Source organism: Neospora caninum, chromosome XI, assembly GCF_000208865.1.
Source record: "Neospora caninum Liverpool complete genome, chromosome XI".
Taxonomy (NCBI): Eukaryota; Apicomplexa; class Conoidasida; order Eucoccidiorida; family Sarcocystidae; genus Neospora; species Neospora caninum.
This window is the reverse complement of record NC_018397.1, coordinates 332,326-356,306: the sequence shown is the minus strand read 5'-3', so window position 1 is coordinate 356,306 and position 23,981 is coordinate 332,326. Positions and strand designations below refer to the sequence as shown.

Genomic DNA, 23,981 nt, shown 5'->3' with positions numbered 1-23,981 from the left:
AAAAGAGGGAAAAGACGAGGAAAGAGTGCAGAAGGAACGACGAACAGAAGAATAACGAGAAACACAAACACGACGCAGGAGAGAGTGAGAAGACAAAGAAGAGGCGAGTTGTAGTCGGCCCCTGTATTCCGAAGGTTCGGCAAGGTAGTCAACAGAGACGGTTGAGGAGTCACCTGGTGAAAGGTGAAAAAGAAAGAACACAGACCTGTCTGCCTTCGCGCTGTCCCCAAGACAGTGTTTCCGTCTAAATGCGACACAACGATGCCACAGCTCGGTTTTTTTTACCCCAATCTGACGCCTGGACCTCGCGTTGCTGAGAAAGGCAGACGAGGGAGAGAGGCGAGACCTGTGAGGAAGAGGAGAAGCACCACTACCTGAGTACGGAACTTCTCCATGGTGAGAGAGAGAAGTGCATGTACACCGTGAAGCCTGTTTCACTGGTAAAGAGAGACAACACGGGTGCGAGCTTCCTCTGCGCTGCAGTGTTTTTCCCGACTTCTTGCTCAGCGACGGGCCCCGATGGAATCCTCGGAGGTGGGTGCCGGCTCCGCGAGACGGCGGAAACGCAGCGCAGATGCCGCGTTCGCTCTGGTCTCTCTGAGTCTCTCCTTCTGTTCCTCTGTCTGCTCCAATGCGAACGCGGGCCAGAAAGCCGCGAGTTCCCAGGAGTGCCCGTCGACACCTCGAGCCATCGTGACTGGAAAGCTGCGGAAGGTTGGCGACGATCCGCCGGGCAAACGGAGTGCGGTTGACTTGGCCAGGTGTACGTACACCTGAAAGAATCCCTTCTTCGTTTTCGGGTGTACGTACACCCGGGAAGGCAGAAGGTGAACGAGGTCTATGTTTACCTGACGAACAGGAAAGCGCCGGCGGAAGCCACGGCGAACCGGCGGAGCTGGCGACGGGAATCGCGAGGGGAAACGCGCGTCGTGGGGCGACGGTGATGAGGAAGAGAAAAAGGACGACAGGCAGCGTCTTGCAGCCGCCACGTGATTTGAGAAACATCGGCCACGCGAGGAAGGATGAAGCGCCTTGTGTCCACCGAAGCACAGCCCGCCGCTTTGCCATCAAGACATTGCGTTTTTCCCGTGCTCCGCGGAAAAATCGACGCCAGGAAAGGCGTCTCAGAACGCGTTTCCGTTTCTCCTCCCACAGAAGAGGCCCATTTTTCACGCAACGGGAGGAATTTTCGTTCTTTCTCGGCTGTTTCTACCTGGCCGTCTTTTCGCTCTCAATCGTTTTTCGCGTGCTCCGAGAAGCGATCTTTCCCACCAGCGGGGCGTCATACACCACCGCCAAACTGCGTGCCTTCAACGGCATCTGGCCGTCCTCGACAATCCGCAGGCGGCTCCCAGGATGCCGAAAGAAAAGACATTCGAAATGCGTCTTTTCACCGTGCAGGAACAGCCAAACCCGTCGCTACCTGTACCTCTCCCCTCCTCCTCACGCTGTCTCTCTACGCGCTGTCTCTCTACGCGCTGTCTCTTTTTCTCGTGCCCGGCCACTCGCGCTCCCTCCGTCCCGTTCCAGCTAGCTTCTTCCACTCGAGCGCTCGAGAGGGGAAAAGGGACGAAGCGGAGAGTCAAAAACGGGGAATCCCGGTCTCCTTCATTTCATCTGCACGGGAACAAAACGCAGGAAAGGCTCTTCCCCCTGTGGACGCTTTGTCCAGAGAAGAAAGGGAAACTGAAAGTGACTTTTTTGCCTCTCCTGCCTGTCTGCCCTCGCCGGCTCTCTCTTGTTGCGCCTCGTGGAATCCCCGCCGCTTTGCGCCGTGGCGATCGACGACCGTTTTTCCTTTTTTCGCTTTTCGGCTTTCATCCCTTCTGTTCCTCGGTCCGCTTCTGGTCTCGCAGGGAAAAACAAGGTGGTTCTCTCATCCACAAAGGCGCCGCACCAGCTTGTGGAGCAAGAGACGAGACACTCCCGCAGGCGCTGCCTCTCGTCTCGGACCGTTCTCTCCTCTCAGACCGCGTTCCGGTTCCGCCAAAATACAAAATTCCTCTCGCGATATCGAGGCTTGGGCACCAGCTCTTCCTGCAGGCTTCTCGTCAATCTCGACTTCTCTATCCCTCCGTGTCCCGGCGCTGGCCACCGTCGGTCCAGGACGTGTCTCGCTGTGTGCGACAGAAGAAACGGCGCGAAGAGAAGGGTATACGCGAGACTCTCCGCAGTGCGCTCTGCGAACGGCACACGCAAAAAATACCAAACCTCTTTTCCCGTACAATCCATGTGCCTACATGGTTGCGTATGCATATGTGCATCGATATTTGCATAGATTTACAATTTCTAGATCTTGTTTATGCATGGATTTTTGTGCATATATTGAAGCATATATGTATATATATATATATATATATGTAGATTCGTGTAATCCACTTTGCAGTTTGAACTATAGCCGCATTCAGGTCTTCGGTAAATAGTTCGTCTCTATACGCACAAGTTCGTGAATCTTAGGGCTGACAGCGTGGCCTTTCGATTTTTCTGGGAATCGTCCAAGGCAGCAGCGCACCAGCTTTCGGCGGCAACGTGGATCTTCCCGATTTTTTCAAAGACCTCAGTACCAAAGCGGATACTCGCCAAGCGGGACACAGACAGTGTGTGGCCGGTCTACATGTCTCGATTCAAGTCCAGTCAAGCGTTGATTCTATGCGCAAATAGAATTTCATCGAAACGCATACATGTGCATATATATGCGGGTAGTTGCTTGCGCATATGTGTGAAAATGTATGTATTTATGTATGCAGGTAATGTATTTTGGAAGCACTCGTCTAAAGGCTCGAGTTCCTAGAGTTCATTCGCATGGACGAGAGTGAGAGCAGCGACTGTGGGAATTTCTGGGCACATTTAATCTTCGACACAGCTGAGGCGCATCGCATCTTCCAATTGAGAAGCCCAGGAACGCGCGTGTCGCGTATTACATAGACGCGAGACGAGAAGAGTAAAAAAGAAGCTAGATACGTGCGTGACAGGCAGGACCGGGTTTCCGCCTCGACAGGTGCTCTTTCGCTCTTAGCTCCCGGTTTGCGTCAGCAGGTGCGTCTGTGCTCCGACAGGCACACAGGACGACCTCCCGACTAAAGAGAGACGCGGATCCGCTTTTGCCTCTCTCTTAGTGCTCCGTTTGTTTTTTCAGAGCATTCTTCGTCGTGCCGTTGCCAAGATGTTGACGGGCACGTGGAATGCGATGAAGCGACACAAATGGAAGTTCCTGGCGGGCGGCAGCGCCGCCGCGGGACTCGCCTACCTGGGCCGCCAGGTGTACGTACAGTACAAACAGCTGTCGGCAATGCTGGAAGACACAGAAGACTTGGATCGTCTCCTCGCCGCGCTGCTGGGCTTGAACCCCGAAGAGCTTCCCGCGGACGGGAGCCTTGACACAAATCGAGAACAAGACGAGGAGCGAGAGGAGAACGAGAAGCGTGACACCAGCGCTCCGGTGTTTTCCTTTTCTGCGTTGTCTGCTTCTTTGTCTTCTCCGTTTTCCTCATTTCTGGAGCGACTGGGATTCCTGCCTTTTCGCGGGAGCAGGACCGTCCCGCGCGCGAGCGCCTCGGCAGAGTGGAAGATGATTGCGCATTTTCTTCGGACGCAAGTTCTCGCCGACCGGTCGACTTGGGAACTGCGCGAAGAGATTCGCGGCATCGTGAATGTTGCCTTCGACATCTCGCACTACACCGCGCTTCTGCGGGATCCAGTCTCCGCCCGCACCCTCTCGCCAGTCGCCAAGCGCCGGTGCTTCTTCCACATGAGCGTCGAGGTGTACGCCCGCACCTTGATGGCCATCTACCTCCTCGTTCTCCTCGCAGTGCTACACAGAGTCCAGGTCAACATCGTCGCGCGCCAGACCTTCTACGGTGTCTATACACCTGGATTCACCCGGAAGCGCGTGGAGGAGACACCTGGAGAGAAACGCGGCGAGCTGAGGGACTCGACGCAGCCAGGCGCCGAGAGAACAGAGGATCGCACCTACGCGCCGTCCCCAGATGACCCTAAAGACCCTGGAACACCCTCGGCGTTTGCGTCTCTGGTGGGTGGTGAGGATGAGCGCAGGGCGGAGCAAGATGCGAGCGGCGAGGAGTCGATTTCTCTGGAGGAAGTAAAGGCTGCCAACTACTTGTTTTTGACGACGACGAGGTACCTGCTTTCCTCGCAGGCTGCGCTCGACCTCATCGCAGTTGAAATCCACCGCGCCACTCGCCAAGTCCTTCGAGACGCGCAGCCCGAGGGAATCCTCTCGTCCAAAGACCTCCTGCATCTTCTTCTTCTCATTCTCGTCACTGCCCACACGCGCATTCTGAAACGCGCTGAAAACGGCGCCCTACCCCGCAAGAGACACAAAGCCTTGTCTCGGAGCACCGCCGCTGACGACACCGAACCCGACGAAGAAGAGGAAGAAGCAGATATAGAAGGGGAAGAGGTCAAAGAAGAGGAAGAAGAGGAGACAGAAGGGGAAGAAGACGAATCAGAAAGCGAGGAGGAACAAGGCAGGAGACCAGTGTCGCGCGGCATCGGTTTGGCGGCTTTGCTTCTCCCCGAGGGAGCGCACCCTTTCGAGGTGTTCCCGGAAGACGAGGCAGCGCGAAAGACCTGTCGGGACCTCTGTGAGGCAGACACGTGCGCGTCACATAAGCGGAGCAGCGGCGAGGTGCGAGTGGAGCCTCGGTCGTCTTCAAACACTGTCCAAGGCGCGCCGGCATCTCTCGCCGACTTAAAAAACCCCGCGATCTCGTCCCTCGTCGAAGCTCAGCTCGCAGAGGCTCGGGACCTCCTCGAAGCGCCTGCATGCGCGGAAGCAACCCTCGACGGGTTGACCGCCTCGCTGTGGCTAGCTGTCCAGTGCCTCCAAGGGTGTCTCCTCCAGGCTGGGCGGGCTGTGCCGGCGTCGCCAAGCCCGTCGCTGCTGTCCCCGTCTCGCGCTTCGATTTCCCTTTCTTCGGTTGTCGAAGTGGTATCTCAGAACCGGTCGCAGTCTCGACAGGACGAGCGCGAGAACGCCTCTCCAGCGCGTTTCGAGGGGAACAGAGAAGAGCGGTCACGCGTGGATGTGCGAGCCTCTGCGGAGCGCACGGAGTGGGTCGACAGCAACCGGGTGTCCGTGACAGATGAGGATTTGTGGTTTCCCAGATTCTGCCTCTTTCCGTTTGCGCGAACGTTCGGGCGCATGTGCCAGCTAGCCGACTTTGTTCTCGGGACGCCCGGGAGCAGGGAGGGCGACGAGGCTGTGGAGAGGCCGACCGGAGGCGCGAAGCGACAGGGCGCCTCAGGAGCCCCAGAGGCTGCCGCACGGCGAGGAGAGTGCGCGAACAGACGACCGGGCACTGGCGACTTTGAGAGCCCCGCAGAAGAGAGCGACAGCGACGTCCTGGCGTTCTTTGCGCGCTTGCCGGCAATCGAGGAGTTCTCCTCGTTCGCTTTCTTCCCCACGGCGACAGAGGACGAGCTGGACGCTCTCCGCGCGCTCGCTGTGGCAGCTCGAGAGAAGGCGGAGACAGAGGAGACACGCCGGCGCTTTCTGTTGCCCCTCGGGCGCCTGAGCGAGCGGGGAAGTCCGGCGTTCCGGCACATGCTCCAGATGCAGCGAGAGGCTCAGAAGCAGGTGTTGCTGGCCGCGCTGCGCGAGGAACAGGCTTTGGTGACGCGCAGAAAGCAGCGAGAAGAAGTGGAACGGAAGGAGACAGTGACTTGCAAAGCTGAGAAGGAAGAAGAGACGAAGACAAAACCAGAGGCAGGCGTGGTGCACGACACGCAGGAACCCGCGCCAATTGCGGAGCCTCGTTTCTCTTCCTGGTCCGAGCGAGACACTTCAGACGCGGGGACAAGAGAGAATGAAGGGAAGCTGTTGCGCGAGGCTCTGACGTCAAGGGCCCACAACAAGACGTTTTCTGCAGGCAGAAAGGAGGGAGAACGAGAAGTCGAAGGGACGAAAGAGAGAGGTCTGGACTCTCGCGGAGAGTCTTGCCTCACGGTCGCGTTCTCGAGACTGGCTCAGAACCCTTCATCGACTCCCGGGAGTTTGCAGGAAGTTTCTCGCGAGGCGAGAGCGGGAGACGTCCGTCCAGCGGCGCCCTCGGAACCCTCCGGCCCCGCAGCATCCACGGCCGCCCTCGACGGGGGGTGTCTCTCGCGGATCCACGCCTCGGAGGGCGCGTGTGAGGGGACAGGTGACGACGGCGGTTTTGCGGGAAAGGACCGAAAAGGAGAGCAAGGCAGCGGGAAACAGCTCTTCTCTTTTTTTCGTTCTCTGGAAAGGCAAACCACAGACAGCGCGGGAGACGGTGCGCTGCGACACCGGGAAGGCGAGAGCGAGAGAAGCGAAGGCTGCGCAGAACCACAGCGACAGTCGCCTTCGGTGGAGAGGGAGGCGAGAGTGGAGTCGGTTGCCCCTGGGTCTCCACCTACTGTTCCAAACGCGGAGAGAGGAGGGAGCGGCGACGGTTTAACGCTTGAGGAAGAGGGGTTTCTCGATTGCCAATGCGCCGCCTCGGATCTGTCGCTGGACGTACACCTCATCGACAGCCGTCTCAGCTCTCGGGGTCCTCTGGACTCCTGGAGCGGCGCCGAGGTGTCTCTGTCTTCGTTCGTGGATCGGAGAACGGAGAAGCGCGGCAGTGACCGAGATGAAGGAGACAAGAAAGTCGAGAGCGAACGAGGGGAAACTGACCCAGGCCGGGGCACAAAAAAACGAGGAGCCTGCGCAGAGACTAGGCGACCTGGAAAAAGTGCAGAAGATAGCGTTTCAGGCGCAGCCTTCGGCGCCCATGCACACGAGGAGAAGGCGGGCGAGACAGGGGAGACGCGGGAAGGAAAAGACGAGAGAAAGGGGTCTTCGGCACCCGGGTCGCCTGCTGGAGGAGGCGAGCCGGGAGCCGAAAGCGATGACCAAATACAAGCAGAGAGTGAAGACGCACGAGGGAAGAACGGACCTGAACCCGCTGAGAAGACCGAAAATCTTGAAAAATCCTAGACCCCAGCGAATGCCCTGTCAATGGCGGGCTGTCGAGATGGGGAAGAAATTGCGCGAGTCAGCAAAGGGAACGAAAAACACTCTGAAGGAAGGCCCCGCCCCGACACGACGGAGTGTTCTCTGGCGGGGATTGTGTGCAACTGCCGAAGGAAAGAAAGAGACAGGGGGAGGGAAATGTTGCGCCTCGCGCAATGCCACGGCGACACAGAAAAGTGAGAACGACACATCTTCGACGCCGTAGACGAACACTGCCTCGTCAGAAAGATACACACAAGGCGAGGACGATACAGGCACGCCAAACACACTTTTCAATACACAGCATTCAGAGGCTATATATATATATATATATATATATATACTCGTGTTCCCGGGCACATGATTGGACGAAGTTGATGCACACTTGTGAGCCTTCAAATACAGACAAACATGCCCCTATGCAAGCATGCATTCAGACGCAGGCCCCAAGAAGACCAGTTCAGCGCATCTCTAACTTCTGCGGGTCGACAATCGATGAAGGCGAAATGAGATTTTAGTGCAGACAGATACACCCAAGAGCCGACGCCGGCAACTAAACTGGCTTCTCGACGCACCATTCATATATATATTTATATATAAATATATATATTTGTAGTTCTGTTTGTATTACGGAGATGTTTGTAATTAAGGGGAAGCTGCTGGGGGGGTGCATACGTGGGTATGCACATCCGTATCTATTTATATGTATCTGCACGTGTACATCTACCAAGAGAAGCATGTATGTGTCTATACATGTGAGTTGATAGCTGCATGTGTAGCTGCAGACGATCTCTTTGTTTACGGGGTATATAGACGTATGTATAGATACAAGTAAATATATTTATATGAAGGACATGGAGAGAAATCTCCTATTCTTGCGCGTCTTCTGCCTCTCGCTTGGTGTTGATGACTCTCTACAAAAAGGAATATTTCTATTTCGGCTCCTGCCGGTGGACTAGACCGGGCTGGTGTTTCATAGTGCATGCTCGGCACCACGCTTTTGTTTCTTGTTCTGATGAACGGGGGTGTGACGCCGAACCGCGCCTTCTTTTCGCGCCTTGTGTCGCTGTTCTGAGACTCTCCCGCCTTTCGGAAACACCAAAGAGAGTGACTAGCCAGCACGTTTCGCTAGTGAGTCGGGTAGCAGGGAAGCACGCATGCAGTCACCACGAGGCGCCCGTTAGAGGACAGAGAGGAGAGCGGGGGGGGTTCCGAGGCTTCGAGGCAGGACCAAACTAGAGCACTGCAAGCTTCGTTGAAAGCCAACTGGAACTTGTGGAAACCGGCGTGCATCTGCGACAATCGTATAACTTCTTCGCGAAATCGTGCTATCTATCCATCGATAGAGCTAGAGATATATGCCACTGGAGCTGCGTTTCTGTAGAGCGGCAGATATGCAGTTGTTGAGCAACATATAGGCGATTGTATCTATGGACCATCTGTGCAGGATGAGAAATAAGACGTGCATCATCGATAAACGCTAGAAATGTAGCAAAGACGATCACACATGATCAGTACTATCAGGGCAGATACTCCTATACAAATAACGTAGAGTAGGCATATATATGCAGAGTAGATAACGAGGTAAGTATATATATATATATGCATATATATATATATATATATATATATATTTAAAGGTATGTTCCCGTAGAGTATATACATATATATATTTACAAAGAGAGAGCAGAGAAGGATAGATCCCTTTTAATGTAGAACGGATGAAGTGTATGTATGTAGAGATATGCATACGTACAGAAGATAAATATTTGAATCCATACATACAGATGTAGCGTAGAAAACCATACATCTAAAATTACGGATCTAAATGTATACATATATATGCATGTTTGTAGATACAGCTACGTATATGCAGAGAACCAAAGGAAGAACCTCCCGGAGAGTCACGAGGAGGTGATCCGGGTGTCTCAGTGTGAAGTCGCAGGCCTGTTCTTTTTTTTTTTTTTCATTCGAATGAGCACGAACCTTCCTCGGATTTCGCGTGGGTATCGAACAAGGCGCGCTGAACTCGGTGTTTCCTCATCTCACCCCGCGCCAGCTTTTTTGAGACACTGACCCTTTGCGGCATTCCTTCTCGCTGCACACATTTTCACATTTCCTGCGAGAGAGAGGAAAAAGTGCCTTTTCTCCTTCCAAATACCCGCCTAACAACCCTAAACGGTTCCTGTTTTTCTTAGGCTCACCCCCAGGAGACTCGTTTGAATGCCGGGAAAGCGCCCCTGCATCTTTTCTTGCTTGTCTTTTTTTTCATTTTGGCATCTCCATGCACCATCTTCTTCTGAGACTTAGACTCGGGACTTTAAAATTTGCTTTTGGTTCGAGCATCGAAGACCTCTCCTCTCTCTCTGCGTTTTCACGGTGCTTCTTTTCTCGGTTCTTTTCGCAGCACACTCCGCATCTCCACCCCCCTCTCTCTGCGCGCAAAATGCAGGCTGTGGAAAACGCCGAAACGGTGTCTTGTTTTTCATTAAACGAAAAACACACATCCCTTTGAAGAACGCGCTGAGACACTTTTCGGTGCATTTCCCCTGACAAAAATGGAAGTTTTCCAGTTTCTGTGCCCCGCCGGTGTGTGAGCCCAGTTTCGGTGTCACTTCAGTGAAGACATACACAAAGACAGGGCGGCGCCTCGTTTTTCTTCTCACAAAAGATTCGCTCCTCTTTCCTCTCGGATTTCCTGCCTCTTCCCCCGAGAGAACATCCAGAAACAGACCGCCAACGATCTCTCTCCAAGCGGCTTACCCGGTGCCTTTCCCCTACGATTCTGTGACCTCTTTCACCCTCTCGCTCCGCCTTTCGCCTTCCTGTCGGAGAGCTCACAGGGTTTGTTCTTCCTGCCTGCAAAAGAGACTGGCGCCCCGTTTCATTCCTTTTCCTCGCCCTCTTCTCGTCTCGCCTCTCTCCATCTGTCGCTCTTGAGTTTTTCTCTCTCCACCGTGGGCTTTTCTCCCTCCTTTTCCTCTCTTCTCTTCCTCGGGGTCCCCGGTCTTCTCCCTTCTCTGGCTCTTCTTTTGTCTTTTTTCCGGTTTTCCCCTTCTCCCTTCTCCCCGCGAGAGACAAGCTCTCGTCACCTTTCTCCGTCTTTTTCCCTCTCTCTTTCCATTTTCTTCAGCTCCGTCTCTCTTGTTCTGTCACCATGCCCAGCTCGTCGCCGCTTCCCGCTCTCTCTGAGGCTCCGACGGCGCTTTCTCGGGGCTCTGTTGGAGACGCGGGAGTCGTCTCTGCTTCTCCCTCGGCAGCTGCTTCTGTCTCCTCTCCGGGCGACGACTCGAAGGAGTGCCCGGGCCCACAGCCTAGCTCAGGGGCCACCTGCTCAGACCCCAGCGCCGCTCCTTCCTCCGCGGATCCCCCATTCGCGCTCGAAGCGGCCGAGCCGCCTCCTCTCTCTCCTTCCACTTCCTCAACAACCGAGGCAGCTCCGAAGTTCGCGTCCACTGCCCAGCCACGAAGACGCAGTGCCTCAACACTCGTCAGCGGCGAAGACAACCCGACGCCCCGTTCCTCTTCTTCGCACACCGGAAAAGCGCTCAACAGTTCCTCTCTCTCTTCTCTCTCTTCTTCTCTCTCTTGTTCGTCTCTTGGATCGCTGACTTCGAGTCTTCCAGGTGCCTCTGGAAGAACGGGCCCTGCGTCTTCGCCGTCTCTCGATGAGATCCGCGCGCGTCTGCGGTCGCACGCTCCGTCGCACCCGTACGCCTCCGCGGGCTCGTCTCGCGCGTCTTCTCAAAATATCCAAAGTTGTTCGTCTTTCCCTGCCCTCGCTTCTTTGGAGAAGCGACCGGGCGGCGGGTTCCAGGCAAGCGAGGCGCCGCGGGCCTCTCCGACCACGCCGACGCGCGGCGTCTTTTCGAAAGCGCGCAGCGGGACGGGTGCCGAGTTGCGGCTGTTTTCTGCGAGCTCGTGCTCCGCGTCGCAGCCTGCGCCGAACTCCGTGCTCGACTACCTGACGAGTCCGTCGTTCCGCCCGATCTCTGCCTCCCAGGACGGCGGCGACACCAGCGCCTCGAGGCCCAGCTTCGCCTGCGCGCTGCCTTCTCTGCTGGCCTCGCAAACGCGAACCCAGGCGAGCGCCGAGGGAGTGTGCCCAGACGCCCAGGGTGGAGACGCCGAGCACCAGCGGAAGCAGAGACGCGGCGGTCTCAACGGTCCTCAGGGCTGCGGCGACCAAGAACCGAGAGACCAAGAGAGACACTCGGAGACAGGAGCCGCGCCGCTCGGCCCGGACAAGGCAGGCACAGGTAGAGAGACAGACTGGAGAGCCTGGGGACTCGACGGCTCCAGCTGGGGCGGCGTCCGACGCCTCTCCTTCCCCGCCGCCTTCAAGAGCGGAGAGCTCGAAGAGGAGAGAAAAGACTTCGCCGTCATTGCGCAAGAACTCCTAGGTGAGGAAAAGGGAAAGAGACAGTTAACTGAGAGACGGAGAAAGAAAGAGAGGAAACGAAACGGGTGCCTTTTTTCCGGGGGTTAGAAGAACGAAAGCAACGTTTGTTGAAAAAGGAAGAAGGGACAAGTGCGAGAGGAAAAGCAAACAGCAAAACGGGAAGAGGGTCCCTGCGAAAAAGAAAAGGAAAGTAGACGAAATGCCCCGGAAGCACAGAAAAAAAGAGTCGCGTACAATCTCTTCAGTTCGAAGAACTATTTGCCCCACAAAAAACTCGCTAGCCGTACACCCGATGCATGCGAATTTCCTTGTGTATCTCTGGGCACAAAAGTGCACTTGTATATCTGTATATATGCATGCGTACGTACGCCATTTTCCATATGTATACATATAAATATATATATATATATATATGCATATATGTCTTTGTTTGAATGCATGTATGTTTCAGTGCGTATATTTGTGTACGTCATGTGTTTGCATTTGACGCGTGTGGGCTGGTCCGGCTGCGTTTCGAGATCTCTGGAGGGCGCGTCTCGCGTGTTTTCAGCGTATCTCGAAGTGGTGGAGACGTTCAGGCAGCGCGCCGTGGAGGAGTCGAGTCGCCTGCGACAGTACAGCGGCGAGTTGGGCGCGATGCTGCAGCAGGCGAATCAGCGCGAAGAGCAGAGCCACCGCGAACTCGCGCGTCAGCACAAGGTCTTGACTTCCTGCCAGGCGCGGGTTCAGGCGCTGCGTGCCGACTCCGAGGTATAGGCCGCAAAAAATCAATCTCCGCCTCTCCACGAGGTGTACAGACACCCACATATCTGCTTGCTCACAACACCAGGCGCTCTTTCTGTCTCACACAGAAAACAAACACTCTTTCTCTGCCTTCCTCACTCCTTTTCTGCCTTCCTAAGGACAACCATTTCCATTCTTCCGTGTGCGGCGGGTGCAAAGGAGCGCGTGACTGTGAGAGATCGGCGGTGTGTAGTATAAATGTAAACGCGCGTGCTTCGGCACGTGCGTGTGGGTTTGCGTGTATGGGCGCACCTCGATCCGCACCTTTCTGGTCAGGGGCTGCATGCGTGGCTATGCAAGTGTAGCGCGCAATTGATGGAGCTTGGTGTCTCTGGGTCTTTTGGAACCGGAGGCGTTTTCGAGACTTCGTCTGCATGCAACCGTGTGCGCATCTGCTCTTTCCTTACCCGTTTTGAGCGACCCCTCGCGCAGTGCAGTCTCCCTTTTTTTAGTTGCTGGAAGTTGAGAGACTTTCGTTCTCTCCAATTTCCCGTCGCGTTCTCCCCCACATTCTCTCTCTCCAGAAACTGCCGCGTGCATCCTCTTTCTGACTGTGCCTCACAGACGGCCATCAACGACCTCACCGTGCAGAGAGACACTCTCGCCGAGCGTCTTCGCGTGACGTCTGTGGAACTCGAGGTAAATGGATGCGTCTTCAAAAGAAGTCTTGATATCCCCGTGCTCCTTTCTTCTGTGTATCTTTCTGCGTCGGCACTCCGAACTGGACCAGAAACGGAGCGGAAAAGGCGAAGGCGTGCTCGTTCTTGCGGGCTTCCCTCGTCTCTTCTTCGCTCTCCGGTGTGTCTTCTGTGCAGGGGTTCTCTTTCTTCCCCGTTTTTCTTCCTCACCTGCTGCGAGGACGTGCGAGGGGCCGGTCTCTGCCGTTGTTGTTTCTCATTTTTGGGCAACCCTTCACTCCCGGCGCGCGCGCGCGAATAAACAGGCTCTGTTCCCCCCTTTCGCTTCTTCTCAATTTCGCAGCATGCACTGAAGGAGAACGAGCGCATCAGACTCGAGCGCGAGGCCCAGGAAATTTCCGTCCGGGATGTAAGCGAGGAGAAACTGTTCCGCGTGCGCGTGCATCGACGCCGCCGTGGGTATATATCTTGACGTCCCTGGAGTTTGACAGGATCCTCAAGCTTTGCAGCTGCGCCCTTGTCTCTCCCCGGGAGCCGCTCTCTCCCAGTGCATGCAAAAGTATCTGTATGCGTGAAAAATCGCCGCTCTTCTGTGCTTGCGAAAACGGAGGCGGCTACGTGCCGCGGAGAGCTTTTTGGCGCAACAGACAGGAGAGACACTGACGGGAGAGAACACAGGTGTATGAAGTGGAGTCCCGAGAAGGCGTCCGCCGTCGTGTGCCTGTCAATTTACATGCACACATTTAGGTACTTGTTTCGTATATTCTCAAAATTTGGTCTTTGTGTGTTGGTAAAGTTGATCAAGAGGGGTAGGCGACGCGCGCGTTTTTCTGCGTGTAGTGCCAGAACATCCGGAAGGCGTACGCGCTCGTGGAGCAGGAGAAAAAGCACCTGCAGACAGAGGCAAGTCTGAAATCTCCACCCACAGAGGCGCTCTCGACGCAGACCGCACCCCTTGTTTCCAGTCCGTTCGAGAGAGAGAAAAGCCGCAAAACCCGGACGTACATCTGTCTATCTATATCGATCTACTTATGTGTGCATCTCTATCTATCTCTCTATCCATCTCCCGCACTATATCTATATATATAGATATATAGATAGGGATACGTGCACCTCTCTCTATGTATATATATATATATATACGTATATATATCTATATCTGTATATATACATATACATATATATATATATATATATGTACATGAGGCCGCGTATGTGTACAGTTCTGCACGAATCAGCCGTCAACGCGGCAGTTGCATGCGTCTGTGAGTGGATGCGTGTCGAAGACGGGAGCTCTGGATGGAAGTGTCGCGAGCGCGCGCGGGTCCGGTTTGTCATTTTCCGAGTCCGCGTGTTGCTAGTCTCTCCTCGGCTGTGCGCTTCTCAGGTGGAGGCGCTGCGCCTGGAGTGCTCAAAGAGCAAAAGCGAACGCAACTCGCTTCTAGCCGAAGTGCACCATCTCCAGAACCAGCTGGGGAACATCGAAGAAACCGTTTCGCGCAACTACCCTTTTCTGCCTTCTTTGGAAGCCGCGTTCTCGCGCCGCCCTTCTCTGGCGCATCTGTCGCAAACCGAGGACGCCCACTCTACTGCATGCGCTTCCAGCGCAGCCCCAGAGGCTAGCCGGCCTCGAGAGACGGCTGCATGCGCGGAGAGAGACGCCTCCCAGGGCGGGCAGACTTACGCGACTGGGCGTGGCGAGCCTCGCGGGCGAGAGACACGCGAGGCGAGGGAAGCCGAAGAACCTTTGGAGGCGGACGACGAAGTCGAGAACCTGCTCCGAGATCTCCTGGCGCGCGCGCATGCGGCCTCCGAAAACGGACAAGAACCAGGAGAGGCACAGCGCAACTCAGAAAAACTCTTGTATCTCGTCCGAAAATGTAAGACAGAATCTCGACTGTGTTGCAGCGCCTCGTAGACATCCGACCCGCATGCAGATCTGTTCACCTCCGCTGGTCCCTGGAGGGAAGGCCACATTCTCGCCCGCACTGGCAATCTTTTTCGTGATCCATTACGGTGCATGCATCTTGAACCACGTCTCTCCAGTATCTCTGCCTGCCTACCGAAAAACGCAGCTTCATGACACGTGCATTCGCATCCCCATTTACATACAAACACATGCATACATGTATATATATATGCGTAGAATTGTATGTAACATTTTGCGAAACGGTCTTCATGTAGAGGTCCGCATCTCCGTGAGGGCGTGGGGTACCCTCTCTGCGTGGGGGCGTCGTGTCTCGCATTTCGAAGAAACACTCTCGACAATTCCCTTCTGCTTCTTTTCGTACCTGCAGTGCGCTCGGAGCGAAACGAGTACTACGGGGTGAGTCGTCGTCGGCGCGCGTGCGCGACTTTCGCCTGGTTTTTTCGGCTGTGTCTTTCTTCTCGATTCGCTCTCTGCGTGTGTCTGTCGTTTTTTGTGCTTTTCGTCTCGAGCCTCTCTCCGTCGCGATCTTTTTCTGGCACTGCATGTGAGCGATCCGCCAAGTCGCCATCTTCTCTCTGTGCCCTTCTCTGTTCGTGCGTCCTCGCTGGCCTCTCGGCGGCTATCAAGGCTCTCACGTTTTCTCCAGGTCGTGCAAAAATCCCGCTTACAGTCAGCGCTGCCGGTACTCCCTTTCAACGTACCGTAGAGCCATGTACACCCCCCCATCCCGGGACCACAATCTCGTCTCTCTTCATACAGAGATATTGGAGGCCGAATTGTATGCATGCAAGTCATCTGGCGTGGTGTGTTTCGTTGTGAGCAGAGAAATCTGCACGCGTTGCAACACAGTGCATGCGCTGCGTGCTGCGTTTGCGCCTTGCTCGCCTCGGAGACTCTTCTCCCAAGGCGTGCAGTGTCCTTTACCAGGCTGCTTCTGTCATCGCTCTGTTATAGTTTTTTTCCTGTGTCATCGATGCGTCCCCGCTTTATATCGTTCCTTTTCCACAGCTTTCTTTCCTCTCTTTTGCTCTTTGTTGCTCGTCTCTCTCTCCTCTCTTTTGCCTCTCTTCCTCTCTTTATCTCTCCGTTCTTTACGTCTTTCTCTTTCTCTCGGTGTTGCGTTCTCTGTTTTTTTTTCTCTTTACACCGCAAAACTCTCGAACGTCACTTTTTGTGTTTTTTCCCTCTCGTTTTCAGTACGCAGTCGAACTGCTGAATAGGTTAGATGCAGAGAAAGGGGATCGCGGCGCCTCTGCGCCTCCCACGGCCTCCGTCTCGCTGGACGAACAGGTCGGAGACGCACAGGTGGACTCGTGAAGACGAAGAAAAGGAGACAAGACAGAGAAGAAAAGGAGACAGGATGAGTCTGACGACAAGAAAAAATGCACAGGGAGGGCATCGAGAAGCCGGAGAGAAAGTCATGGACAAAGACGACAGACAGTTGGAGGGGAGGACCTCGCAAGGGAAGTGTAGTCCGCCGTGGGGGGAGGGAGAAGAAACAGATTAAGGGGCGAGGCTGCGAGCGCGGAAAGAAGAGGGACAAAGCTAGAGTTTGCAGCGAGGACGAGAGCGCGAGACAGAGGAGACAGGGGGACATTTCGTCTGCGTGACTGCTGAGTGGAGAAGGAAAGAGATCCAAAAGGGAGGGAGCGGTCGCTGGGGGGGAGGCGGGGGACGAGACGAAGGACAGAGAAAGCAGCAGGAACAGCCAGGTAGAAGCTCGCCGAACGCGTTTGAATCTGCAGGCAGCGCGTGGAGAGGAAGTGTAAATCTCGATGGCACACGCCGCGAGGGCGTGCTGCGTTGACTCTTGAGACCAGGAGTGACAGGTCTCCGAGTGTGTTCTGTGACGGAGAGAGTGCGTAGGAAGAAAAGAATTTATCTTTTTAAGGTTTTCTACTCTTGTCGAGCCTTTGTTTATGTCCCGGCCTGTGTCTCTGCCGCGCGTGCACCGCAGTCTGTGTCGAGAGAAAGGCGCTGTAAACTTAAAGTCTAAAAGCGCATCGGACCTCTCGTGCGCTCTTGCGCAGCCTGAAAAACGCGTTTCTACGTCGTGTCGAGACGCTCGCCTGCCTCACGAGCCTGGAACCCCTCAGCGCTCGGAACACCTTTCCTCGAACTGCAGGACCACGCACCTCCCGTAAATTTCCACTTGTCTCCGCTCTTTGCTCTTTTCTTCTCGGCTCGTCATTGTGTTCGCTCTTGTCGCCTCTTGTCTTTCTCTCTCTCCTCTTGTCTTTTTGTCTCTCGTCTTCTGTCTCTCTCTTCTCTCTCTCCTCACCTGTGCGTTTTCCTTCTCGCTTCACGTCCAGTGGAGTCTCGCTCCCCACACCGTCTCCCCTCTTGCGCCTGGAGGCCGGCGGGGAAGGGTCTCCGTTGCCGACTGCTTAGGAGACAGAGCGGCCTTGGAAAGCGCCCAGAAAGGCCTCGAGTGCCTGGTCGTGTTCGAACGGCCTTTCGGTTTCAAAAAACATTCCCCAGCACGGTGACTCTCCGCTGCAGATTTAGGACTTTGTTCGTTGAAGGCCTTCGCTTCTGACCTCGAGTGTCGTCTCCCCGATTTTTTCCTGCGCGGCCGAAAGCCTCCGCTCTCGTCGGTCGCGCGTGCGACAAGGCCTGCGCGCCCCCAGAGATTGAGGAGCCTTCGAATGGTCAGCTCTGAAGAAACAACCTGGAAAATCGAGGCAGCGGACGATCTCGATGCACTCGCGCCTTGAAGGAGGCTGAGAATCGAACGAGAAAACCAACAGGAAACTTCCAAACCGCCGCGACATCGACCGCCACGGGGCTCCAGTGTCGACGCGGGGTCTGCCTTAACAACACACAAGATAACCGTCGCTCTTGATCCCCTCTATACACCAGATGTATATATGCCACTAAGATGCTGAATATAAGTATATCTATGGAAATGTGAATATATATATATATATATATGGAAAGATAGATGGATATGCTCTAGGTATGCTTAGGTGGAACGAATGGTCAACTCAAGCGCACACGCCACACAGAGCTATCCACTGCGCCACACAGATAGATCTACAAAAAAGTGAAAATATACATATAGACACACGCTCACGTTCCCGAGGGTGTATGTATGTAGAGATGCGTATGGTCGATTCTTTCTCCATTCGGAACTCGGGAGAAGCTCCACCGGCGCCTTCTCTGCCAATGGGGGCGCATGCGGAGAGCGCGGAAAAGCGAGCGCTGGCTGTCTTGCGCGCTAGCTCGAGGCGGGATCTGCAAGACACGATGAGAGGCGGGAGCGACGGGGGGAAAACAAGGGAAACTCAAAAAACTCTCGAGTCTCTTTTCTCTTTGTCTCCCCGATTCAAAAATCACTGTTGCTTTCACCACGCAGCTGTCTAGGGACCAGCAAGAAGACGCAACGGAGGCGATGCACATACGCGCGGGTGTTTTCGCGGCTAGCCTCCGAAATTTTTCTGCGTGTTTTGCGGCTTCGCTTTCTCCTTCTAGACCGCTTTTCTCTCCGTTCTCGCCTCCTTGGTTTCTCTTTCTCTCAAGCCTTCCCGCGAGGATCCCTGTCAATCGTCCGTGCAGCCGTGTCTCTAGGCGCGCGTCGCTCGTTTTGTTGAGGCTACGTGTCAACGGCACTTCTTCCACGCACAAGAAAGGACGAGCTCGGTAGTTGCCTCCTTCTCAGACTCCACACTTTTCAAAAAGAAGAAAGGCCGAGAGACAGAAAGAGGAAAAGGGAGGTAGCTTGTCCCTCTCGTACGTTCTCTTCTCGCTCTTCTCTTTTCTCGACAGGAGACCTTGTCTCTTCGACGCGCTCCTCCCTGGTTCTCCATCTCTCTCTCTTCCTCCCTCAGTCTCTCCTTCTCTCCTTTTTCTTCCCGCTCTCATATTCTTCTTTCTCTCTCGACCTCCCACTTCTGCTTTCTCGCCTCCCTCTCTCCCACTTCCGCTTTTTCTTCCTCTCTTTCAGACGGGTCTTGGGGAGAGCGCGGGAAATTCGCGGGAGATTTTTTTGTCTCCTTTTCTCCGAGACTCTCCAGAAGACAGTGGGCAACCCTGACCCCCGAGGAAGAGAGAACTGTGCGCGGCCTCGCCTCGCAGAGACCGGAAATCGCCGCACTGAACTCGGGAAGAAGGCGGACGATCCATGGCAGAGAGAACACGCGTGTGAAAAGGCGACACGAGCCTGTCCGGGGGGCGAGAAGAGCCCACCCCTCTGCGCTGGACAACACAAAGCACAGCGAGAGAGCATCCAAGGATCCTCGTGTGAGGCAGCGCGACAGGGGCAAAGGAAAATGCAGAGACCGCCAGCGAGAGACGCGCGGCGCCGCGCTTCGAAGAGCGACAAGAGAGACGAGCTTTGTCTTCTCTGGGACGCGGTTCAGGCGGAAGGGGAGCAAAACGAAAAGGTCAAAACTGTGCTGGGAGAAATTGCTGCCGCGCTGACTGAGGCGAACGGGGAGCTGAAGGATGCCGTTGAGGAATACCGCAAGAAAAGGTGAGTCTTTTGGAGACACGGAAAAACCAAGGTGGGAGAACAGCCAGCCCGCAGAGACGGAAGTGCACGGGTTCTTCCCTTGCGTGCCGCTTGAACAAAAACTGTAAGAGAGATGTGCAGGCGACGCTGCTTGTTAACAGAAGGCTCCTTTCCATAAAAGGACATAAAGTGAGGGACAAGCTCCAGACGCGTGTCGAACAAGGTTTGGTTCTTATGTTGGCCTGCAGATACTCCCTCAGGGGGCACCGTTCATCTCCTTCCTCGTCTTCCGCTACTTCGTCCGCCTCTCCTTCCCCTTCTTCTTCCCCTTCTTCTTCCCCTTCTTCTTCCCCTTCTTCCCCTTCTCCTTCTTCTTCCCCTTCTTCTTTCCCTTCTTCGTCTTTCTCGTCTGGCTCATCGACATCAACAAGTCGATCCGGGACGCCCGAGCACGTGAGTCACGATGAGGGGGACGCGGAAGTTTGCCTCCCCATGGGTTTTTATCGGAGACTTTTGAGGCGAGAAAGAGGGGAACAGCGCGAGGAGGAAAAGCTGCGTCATCTGCTCCAAGCGTCCAGTGGACGCTTCACTCCCGGTTCTTCGCGACACCGGAACCCCGGTCAGCACAAGTGTCTTCGTTCCTCTCTGCCTTTTTCTTCATCTCTTTCCTCATCTCTGTCCCTTGCAAACCGGGGCGCGAAGGCCAGCAGCGCCTTGAGGGGTGCACATGCCCCGCCGAGGCCGAGCGCGAGGCCCAGCGTGGAGGAAGCGGCGAAAGCGAAGCTCAGAGAGGCGAGACAGGACTTGGACCGCAACGAGAGAGAAACGAAGAGAGGGGCTGGGGGACAACGGGGTGGGGAGCGAAGAGGCGCCGGTGCCAGAGCGAACGCGGAGTCGAAGGGTGCCTTGGAGAAACGCGCAGAAACGAGAGAGGACCTCAGAAACAGAAGGCCCGGCCGCCTGCACATTTACAGAGGCAATTTCGTCGAGATTCGCTGGCGATCGCCTCGGGCAGAGAAGAAGGGAGCAGAGCCACGGCGAAGGGACAGAGCGGAGGAGAGAACGGAGGCCAGAGACATCGCAGGTGGAGAGAAAGACACAGACCGCGAGACAGAGAACGCTTGTGCAGGCGGCGCTGGGAGGTCTACAGAAGGCGAACGGAGCAAGGGAAATGAAGAGCGGACAGAGAGAGGGAGAGGAAAAGGCAGGAGCCGCTCTACAGGAAGGCGGAGTCGCGCAACTGGCCCATCGAGCCGAGACTCGCGTTCCTCCACGCGCCGCCCGACGGACGCCTCACACAAGCAAGGCAGTGCAAGAGGAAAGTCTGTGGGGGAGCCCGAGACGAAGGGGCCGGTGGGGCAATCGTCTCTCTTGCAGAATCGTCTCAGTCCGGCAAACGACCAGGGAGGAGAAGAGCGAACGAAAAAAAAGAGGAAGGAAAAAGAGGGGAGGAGAGATGAAGAGAAAAGAAAAGATGCAGAGAAAAGGAAAGGTGAAGAGAGAAGGGGAGATGAAGAGAGAAAGAAAGGTGAAGAGAGAAGGGAAGATGAAGAGAGAAGGCGAAAAAAACGAGGGACGAGCGAAGGAGGCGGAGGAAGTGGGAGAATGAAGGGGGAGACAGAGAGTCCAGGGAGCGCAGGACACGAGCGAGGGCTAGGCGAACAATCGAAGATAGAAGAGAATTTTGAGACGTTGGAAAACATCACTGGAAAGATAAGAACCGTTGAGAGTCAATTGCAATTCCTCGGAACTCTCCAAGAGAAAAACGAACGAAGCCGGAAGTGCCTCAGTAGCGCGTGCCATTTCTTTCGCAACGACCCGAACTTCGCCGAGAAGCATGAGACTCGCGAGAAACGGACGCCCAAAACGGTTGCCGAATCTTCGTCGTCGTCTTCTCATTCTTCGCCTTCTCATTCTTTGCCGTCTTCTCATTCTTCGCCGTCTTCTCATTCTTCGCCTTCTTCTCGTCCGTCCTCTCCGCGTTCGTGTTCCTCCTCTCCGCCACCGCGAACGACCCATAGAACGGCGCGTTCCCGAAGACGCCTGCGGCGCGGGGACGAGAAGGGGAAGGTCGTTTCTCGTGATAGAGCAGAACGGCTCGACAAGCTGTTCAGTGCGAGAGAGAAGGAAAGGGAGAAAGAGAGGGAGAGGGTGAGGAAGTGGAAGGAGGCGTTGGAGAGCTTAAAGTGCGAAGACGTCCATCAGCGGAGGGAATGCGACGAATGGAAGATGGAGTGTCAGACCCGCGAACAAGGTGAACAAACGGTTCGAGACAGAAGGGTCCCCTACAGCTTCTCTCCCGTCGGTCATTTCCCTTGTTGCCCTCTTTCGATCTCTCCACACGGACAACTCGCCCTCCCGCCCGCGCCCTGTGTCGCCTCTCAGTCTCCCTTCCCTGTCTTCCCTGCTGATCCGTACAACTGTTCACGCCCCTCAGGCTTCCCCGCTTCCCCTGTTCCTCTGCCTGTTTCTTCTCTTTTTTTCCCTCCCTCTTCGCATTCTGTTCTTCCTTGTCCTTCTTTCTCTCTGACTTCTCCTTCTCGTCCAGTCGTGGACGCGTGGGACTTGGCGCAGAGGCAAAGAGGGGAATCGCGGCGTTTCCCTTTCGTCAACGAATCTTCTTCTCCTTCCTCTTCTTGTCCTTCTCTTTCTGCGCCCTGTGTTCCTCCGCCTCCTTCGCCTCCTGCGTCTCCTTCTCGTCCTTCTCTGCAACCTTCTCAGCCTTCTCCGTCTCCTGTTCATCTCTCTTCTTCTCTGTCTCTGGCTTCCCCCTCTGGTCCCGTCTCTTTTTCCTCTCCCGGGCTGCTGTGCGAGGCCCCTATCCGAGTCACGTTTCGGCCGGCACCCTTCGACGTTTTCCCGGGAAGCGACAGCGAGGGAGAACCTTCTCTTCCGTCTTTCCGCTTCGGCGGAGGCGCAGAATGCCCAGAGGAAAACGACGCGTCTGCAGGATCCCCCGCGGCCTGGCAGAGACAGTTCGTAGCCGTCCAGAACCACGCCTGTGTGCGGGACACTGTCTCGAGCTCGCCTCTCGAGAGTCTCTCCTGTCTCTCCGACGAAGAGGCGCTGCGAATCCTGGAGCCGAGAGAACCACAAAGCGGCCGAGAACGCGGCCAGAGTCCCAACAAGAGGGCTTCTCGGCGCCGATACGTCGCAAGAAAGAAAGACACAGAAAAAGGGATAGCGCCGGTCCAAGAAGCTCTACAACTCGCCAGCGAGTTGGCTGCACTTCTCGGCGAGAAAGCAGAGAACGCAGGCGATGGACAGCCAGAGTCGGGCGGCGAGGAACCTGAAGGCTGCACCAGCCTCAGCAGAGGGGCAACGCGCGAAGAAGAAAAGAAGAGAGCGCCAAAAGGCTCGTGTGGAGACGCGGGAGGCTTCGCCGCCGTTCAGACACGCCGCCACGCAAGTCCGTCCAAGGCGTCTTCTGAGCGGCTCCCCTCCGTAGCCTCTTCTTGCGCTTCCGTCGCTTCTCCTCGCGACCCTACTTCTTCTTTTTCCTCTTCCTTGTCTTTTCCTGTGGCCGCCGCCTTCACTCCCCTTCTCCATGTGGACGCCTCTCGAGATGAGAGCAATTGTTCTGCGTCTTTGAGAGCAACAGGAAAGGTAGCCGGCCCCCCCACTCTCCCTCCGATGCCCCGGCCCTTCTCGGATTTCGAGCTCCTTCGCATGCGTTTGCTAGAGCTTCAGAGCCGCAGCAGACAGAAACAAATTCACGCCTTGCTGCAAATGAAAAAGACACGCGCGGCCAGAGAAGCGCGAGCGAGAACGAGCCAACACACGCAAACTGAAGACGAAGAGAAACCCGGAGCAGAAAACGCCGTGTCGTTAATCTCGTCCCTCTCTTCTTATTCTCCTCTTTCTTCTTCCTCTTCTCCTTCTCTATCTTCTTCTTCTCCTCTTTCTTCTTCTTCTTCTCCTTCTCCTTCTCTATCTTCTTCTTCTCCTCTTTCTTCTTCTTCTTCTTCTTCTCCTTCTTCTTCTTCTTTTTCTTCTTCTCTCTCGCTTTGTGCTTCCTCGTATCCTCTCTTACCTTCTCTTTCTGCGGACTCCGCCTTTTGCGCTTCGAGCGCGGCTGCGAAAGAAGCCAGGGCGACGTCGCATGCGCGCACCCTCGCCGCTCAAAGGCCTGCTCACCGGGGCGAGGCGGGAGAGACAGAGCAGCGCAAGCTCCTGCATGCAGATGACGACAGGGGGGGAGGAGCGAGAACGGCGCGACGTGGACCGGACGAAGACGGATGGCATGGCAGGCGCGGGAAGGAGAAACGAACTTTCGATCGGGCTGCCTCGAAAGCACGCAGAAAGGAGAGAAGAGACAGAAGCGAGAGTTTCAAAAGGTCGCCGGCAGATAGAGAAAAACGCTTCCTCCAGCTTCTCCTCGCAGATGAGGACGCAGAGGCGAGAGGAGGGAGACGAAGAAGCAAGCGCAAGGGAACAGGGGAAACGAGCTGGGAGAAACTCTTCAACTTCTCCTGGCTGGGTGACGATCTGTCAGAGGAAGAGAACTAACCACAAAAGAGGCGCGAAGAACTCGGGCTTGCCTTGCAGTTTTTTCGTGCAAACCTGAGGCGCGCTCTGCATGGCCCTCGATGCGGGGATCAAATTCCCATATAAGCGTATAGATGTGTGTTCACATATTTTGGTGTACATACGCAGAGAAGAAGTGTGAGATTGACACAGATATATCTGTATGTACGTGTCCGCTGGTATCTCCACATGCATACCAATAAGCACGTGTACCGATATATATATATATATGACTATATAAAAATATATAAAAATACAAGTCTATC

The 23,981-nt window shown here is 55.3% G+C and overlaps 3 protein-coding genes across 3 annotated transcripts; all 3 read left to right on the top strand.

The window, feature by feature from the left end:
* Positions 1-3,163: 3,163 nt before the first annotated feature.
* On the top strand, positions 3,164-6,967 carry NCLIV_053560 (conserved hypothetical protein; the record flags this gene model as incomplete). The annotated part of the gene is made up of 1 exon (XM_003884908.1): positions 3,164-6,967. One exon carries the CDS (start codon positions 3,164-3,166, stop codon positions 6,965-6,967), a length of 3,804 nt encoding a protein of 1,267 aa, XP_003884957.1.
* Positions 6,968-10,139: 3,172 nt separating this feature from the next.
* Positions 10,140-16,052, top strand: NCLIV_053550 (hypothetical protein; the record flags this gene model as incomplete). Its single annotated transcript, XM_003884907.1, has 7 exons — positions 10,140-11,385; positions 11,935-12,134; positions 12,732-12,806; positions 13,149-13,214; positions 14,193-14,685; positions 15,103-15,131; positions 15,933-16,052. 7 exons carry the CDS (start codon positions 10,140-10,142, stop codon positions 16,050-16,052), a joined length of 2,229 nt encoding a protein of 742 aa, XP_003884956.1.
* A 3,370-nt stretch (positions 16,053-19,422) lies between these two features.
* NCLIV_053540 (conserved hypothetical protein) lies at positions 19,423-23,697 on the top strand (the record flags this gene model as incomplete). Its single annotated transcript, XM_003884906.1, has 1 exon — positions 19,423-23,697. One exon carries the CDS (start codon positions 19,423-19,425, stop codon positions 23,695-23,697), a length of 4,275 nt encoding a protein of 1,424 aa, XP_003884955.1.
* Positions 23,698-23,981: the final 284 nt, after the last annotated feature.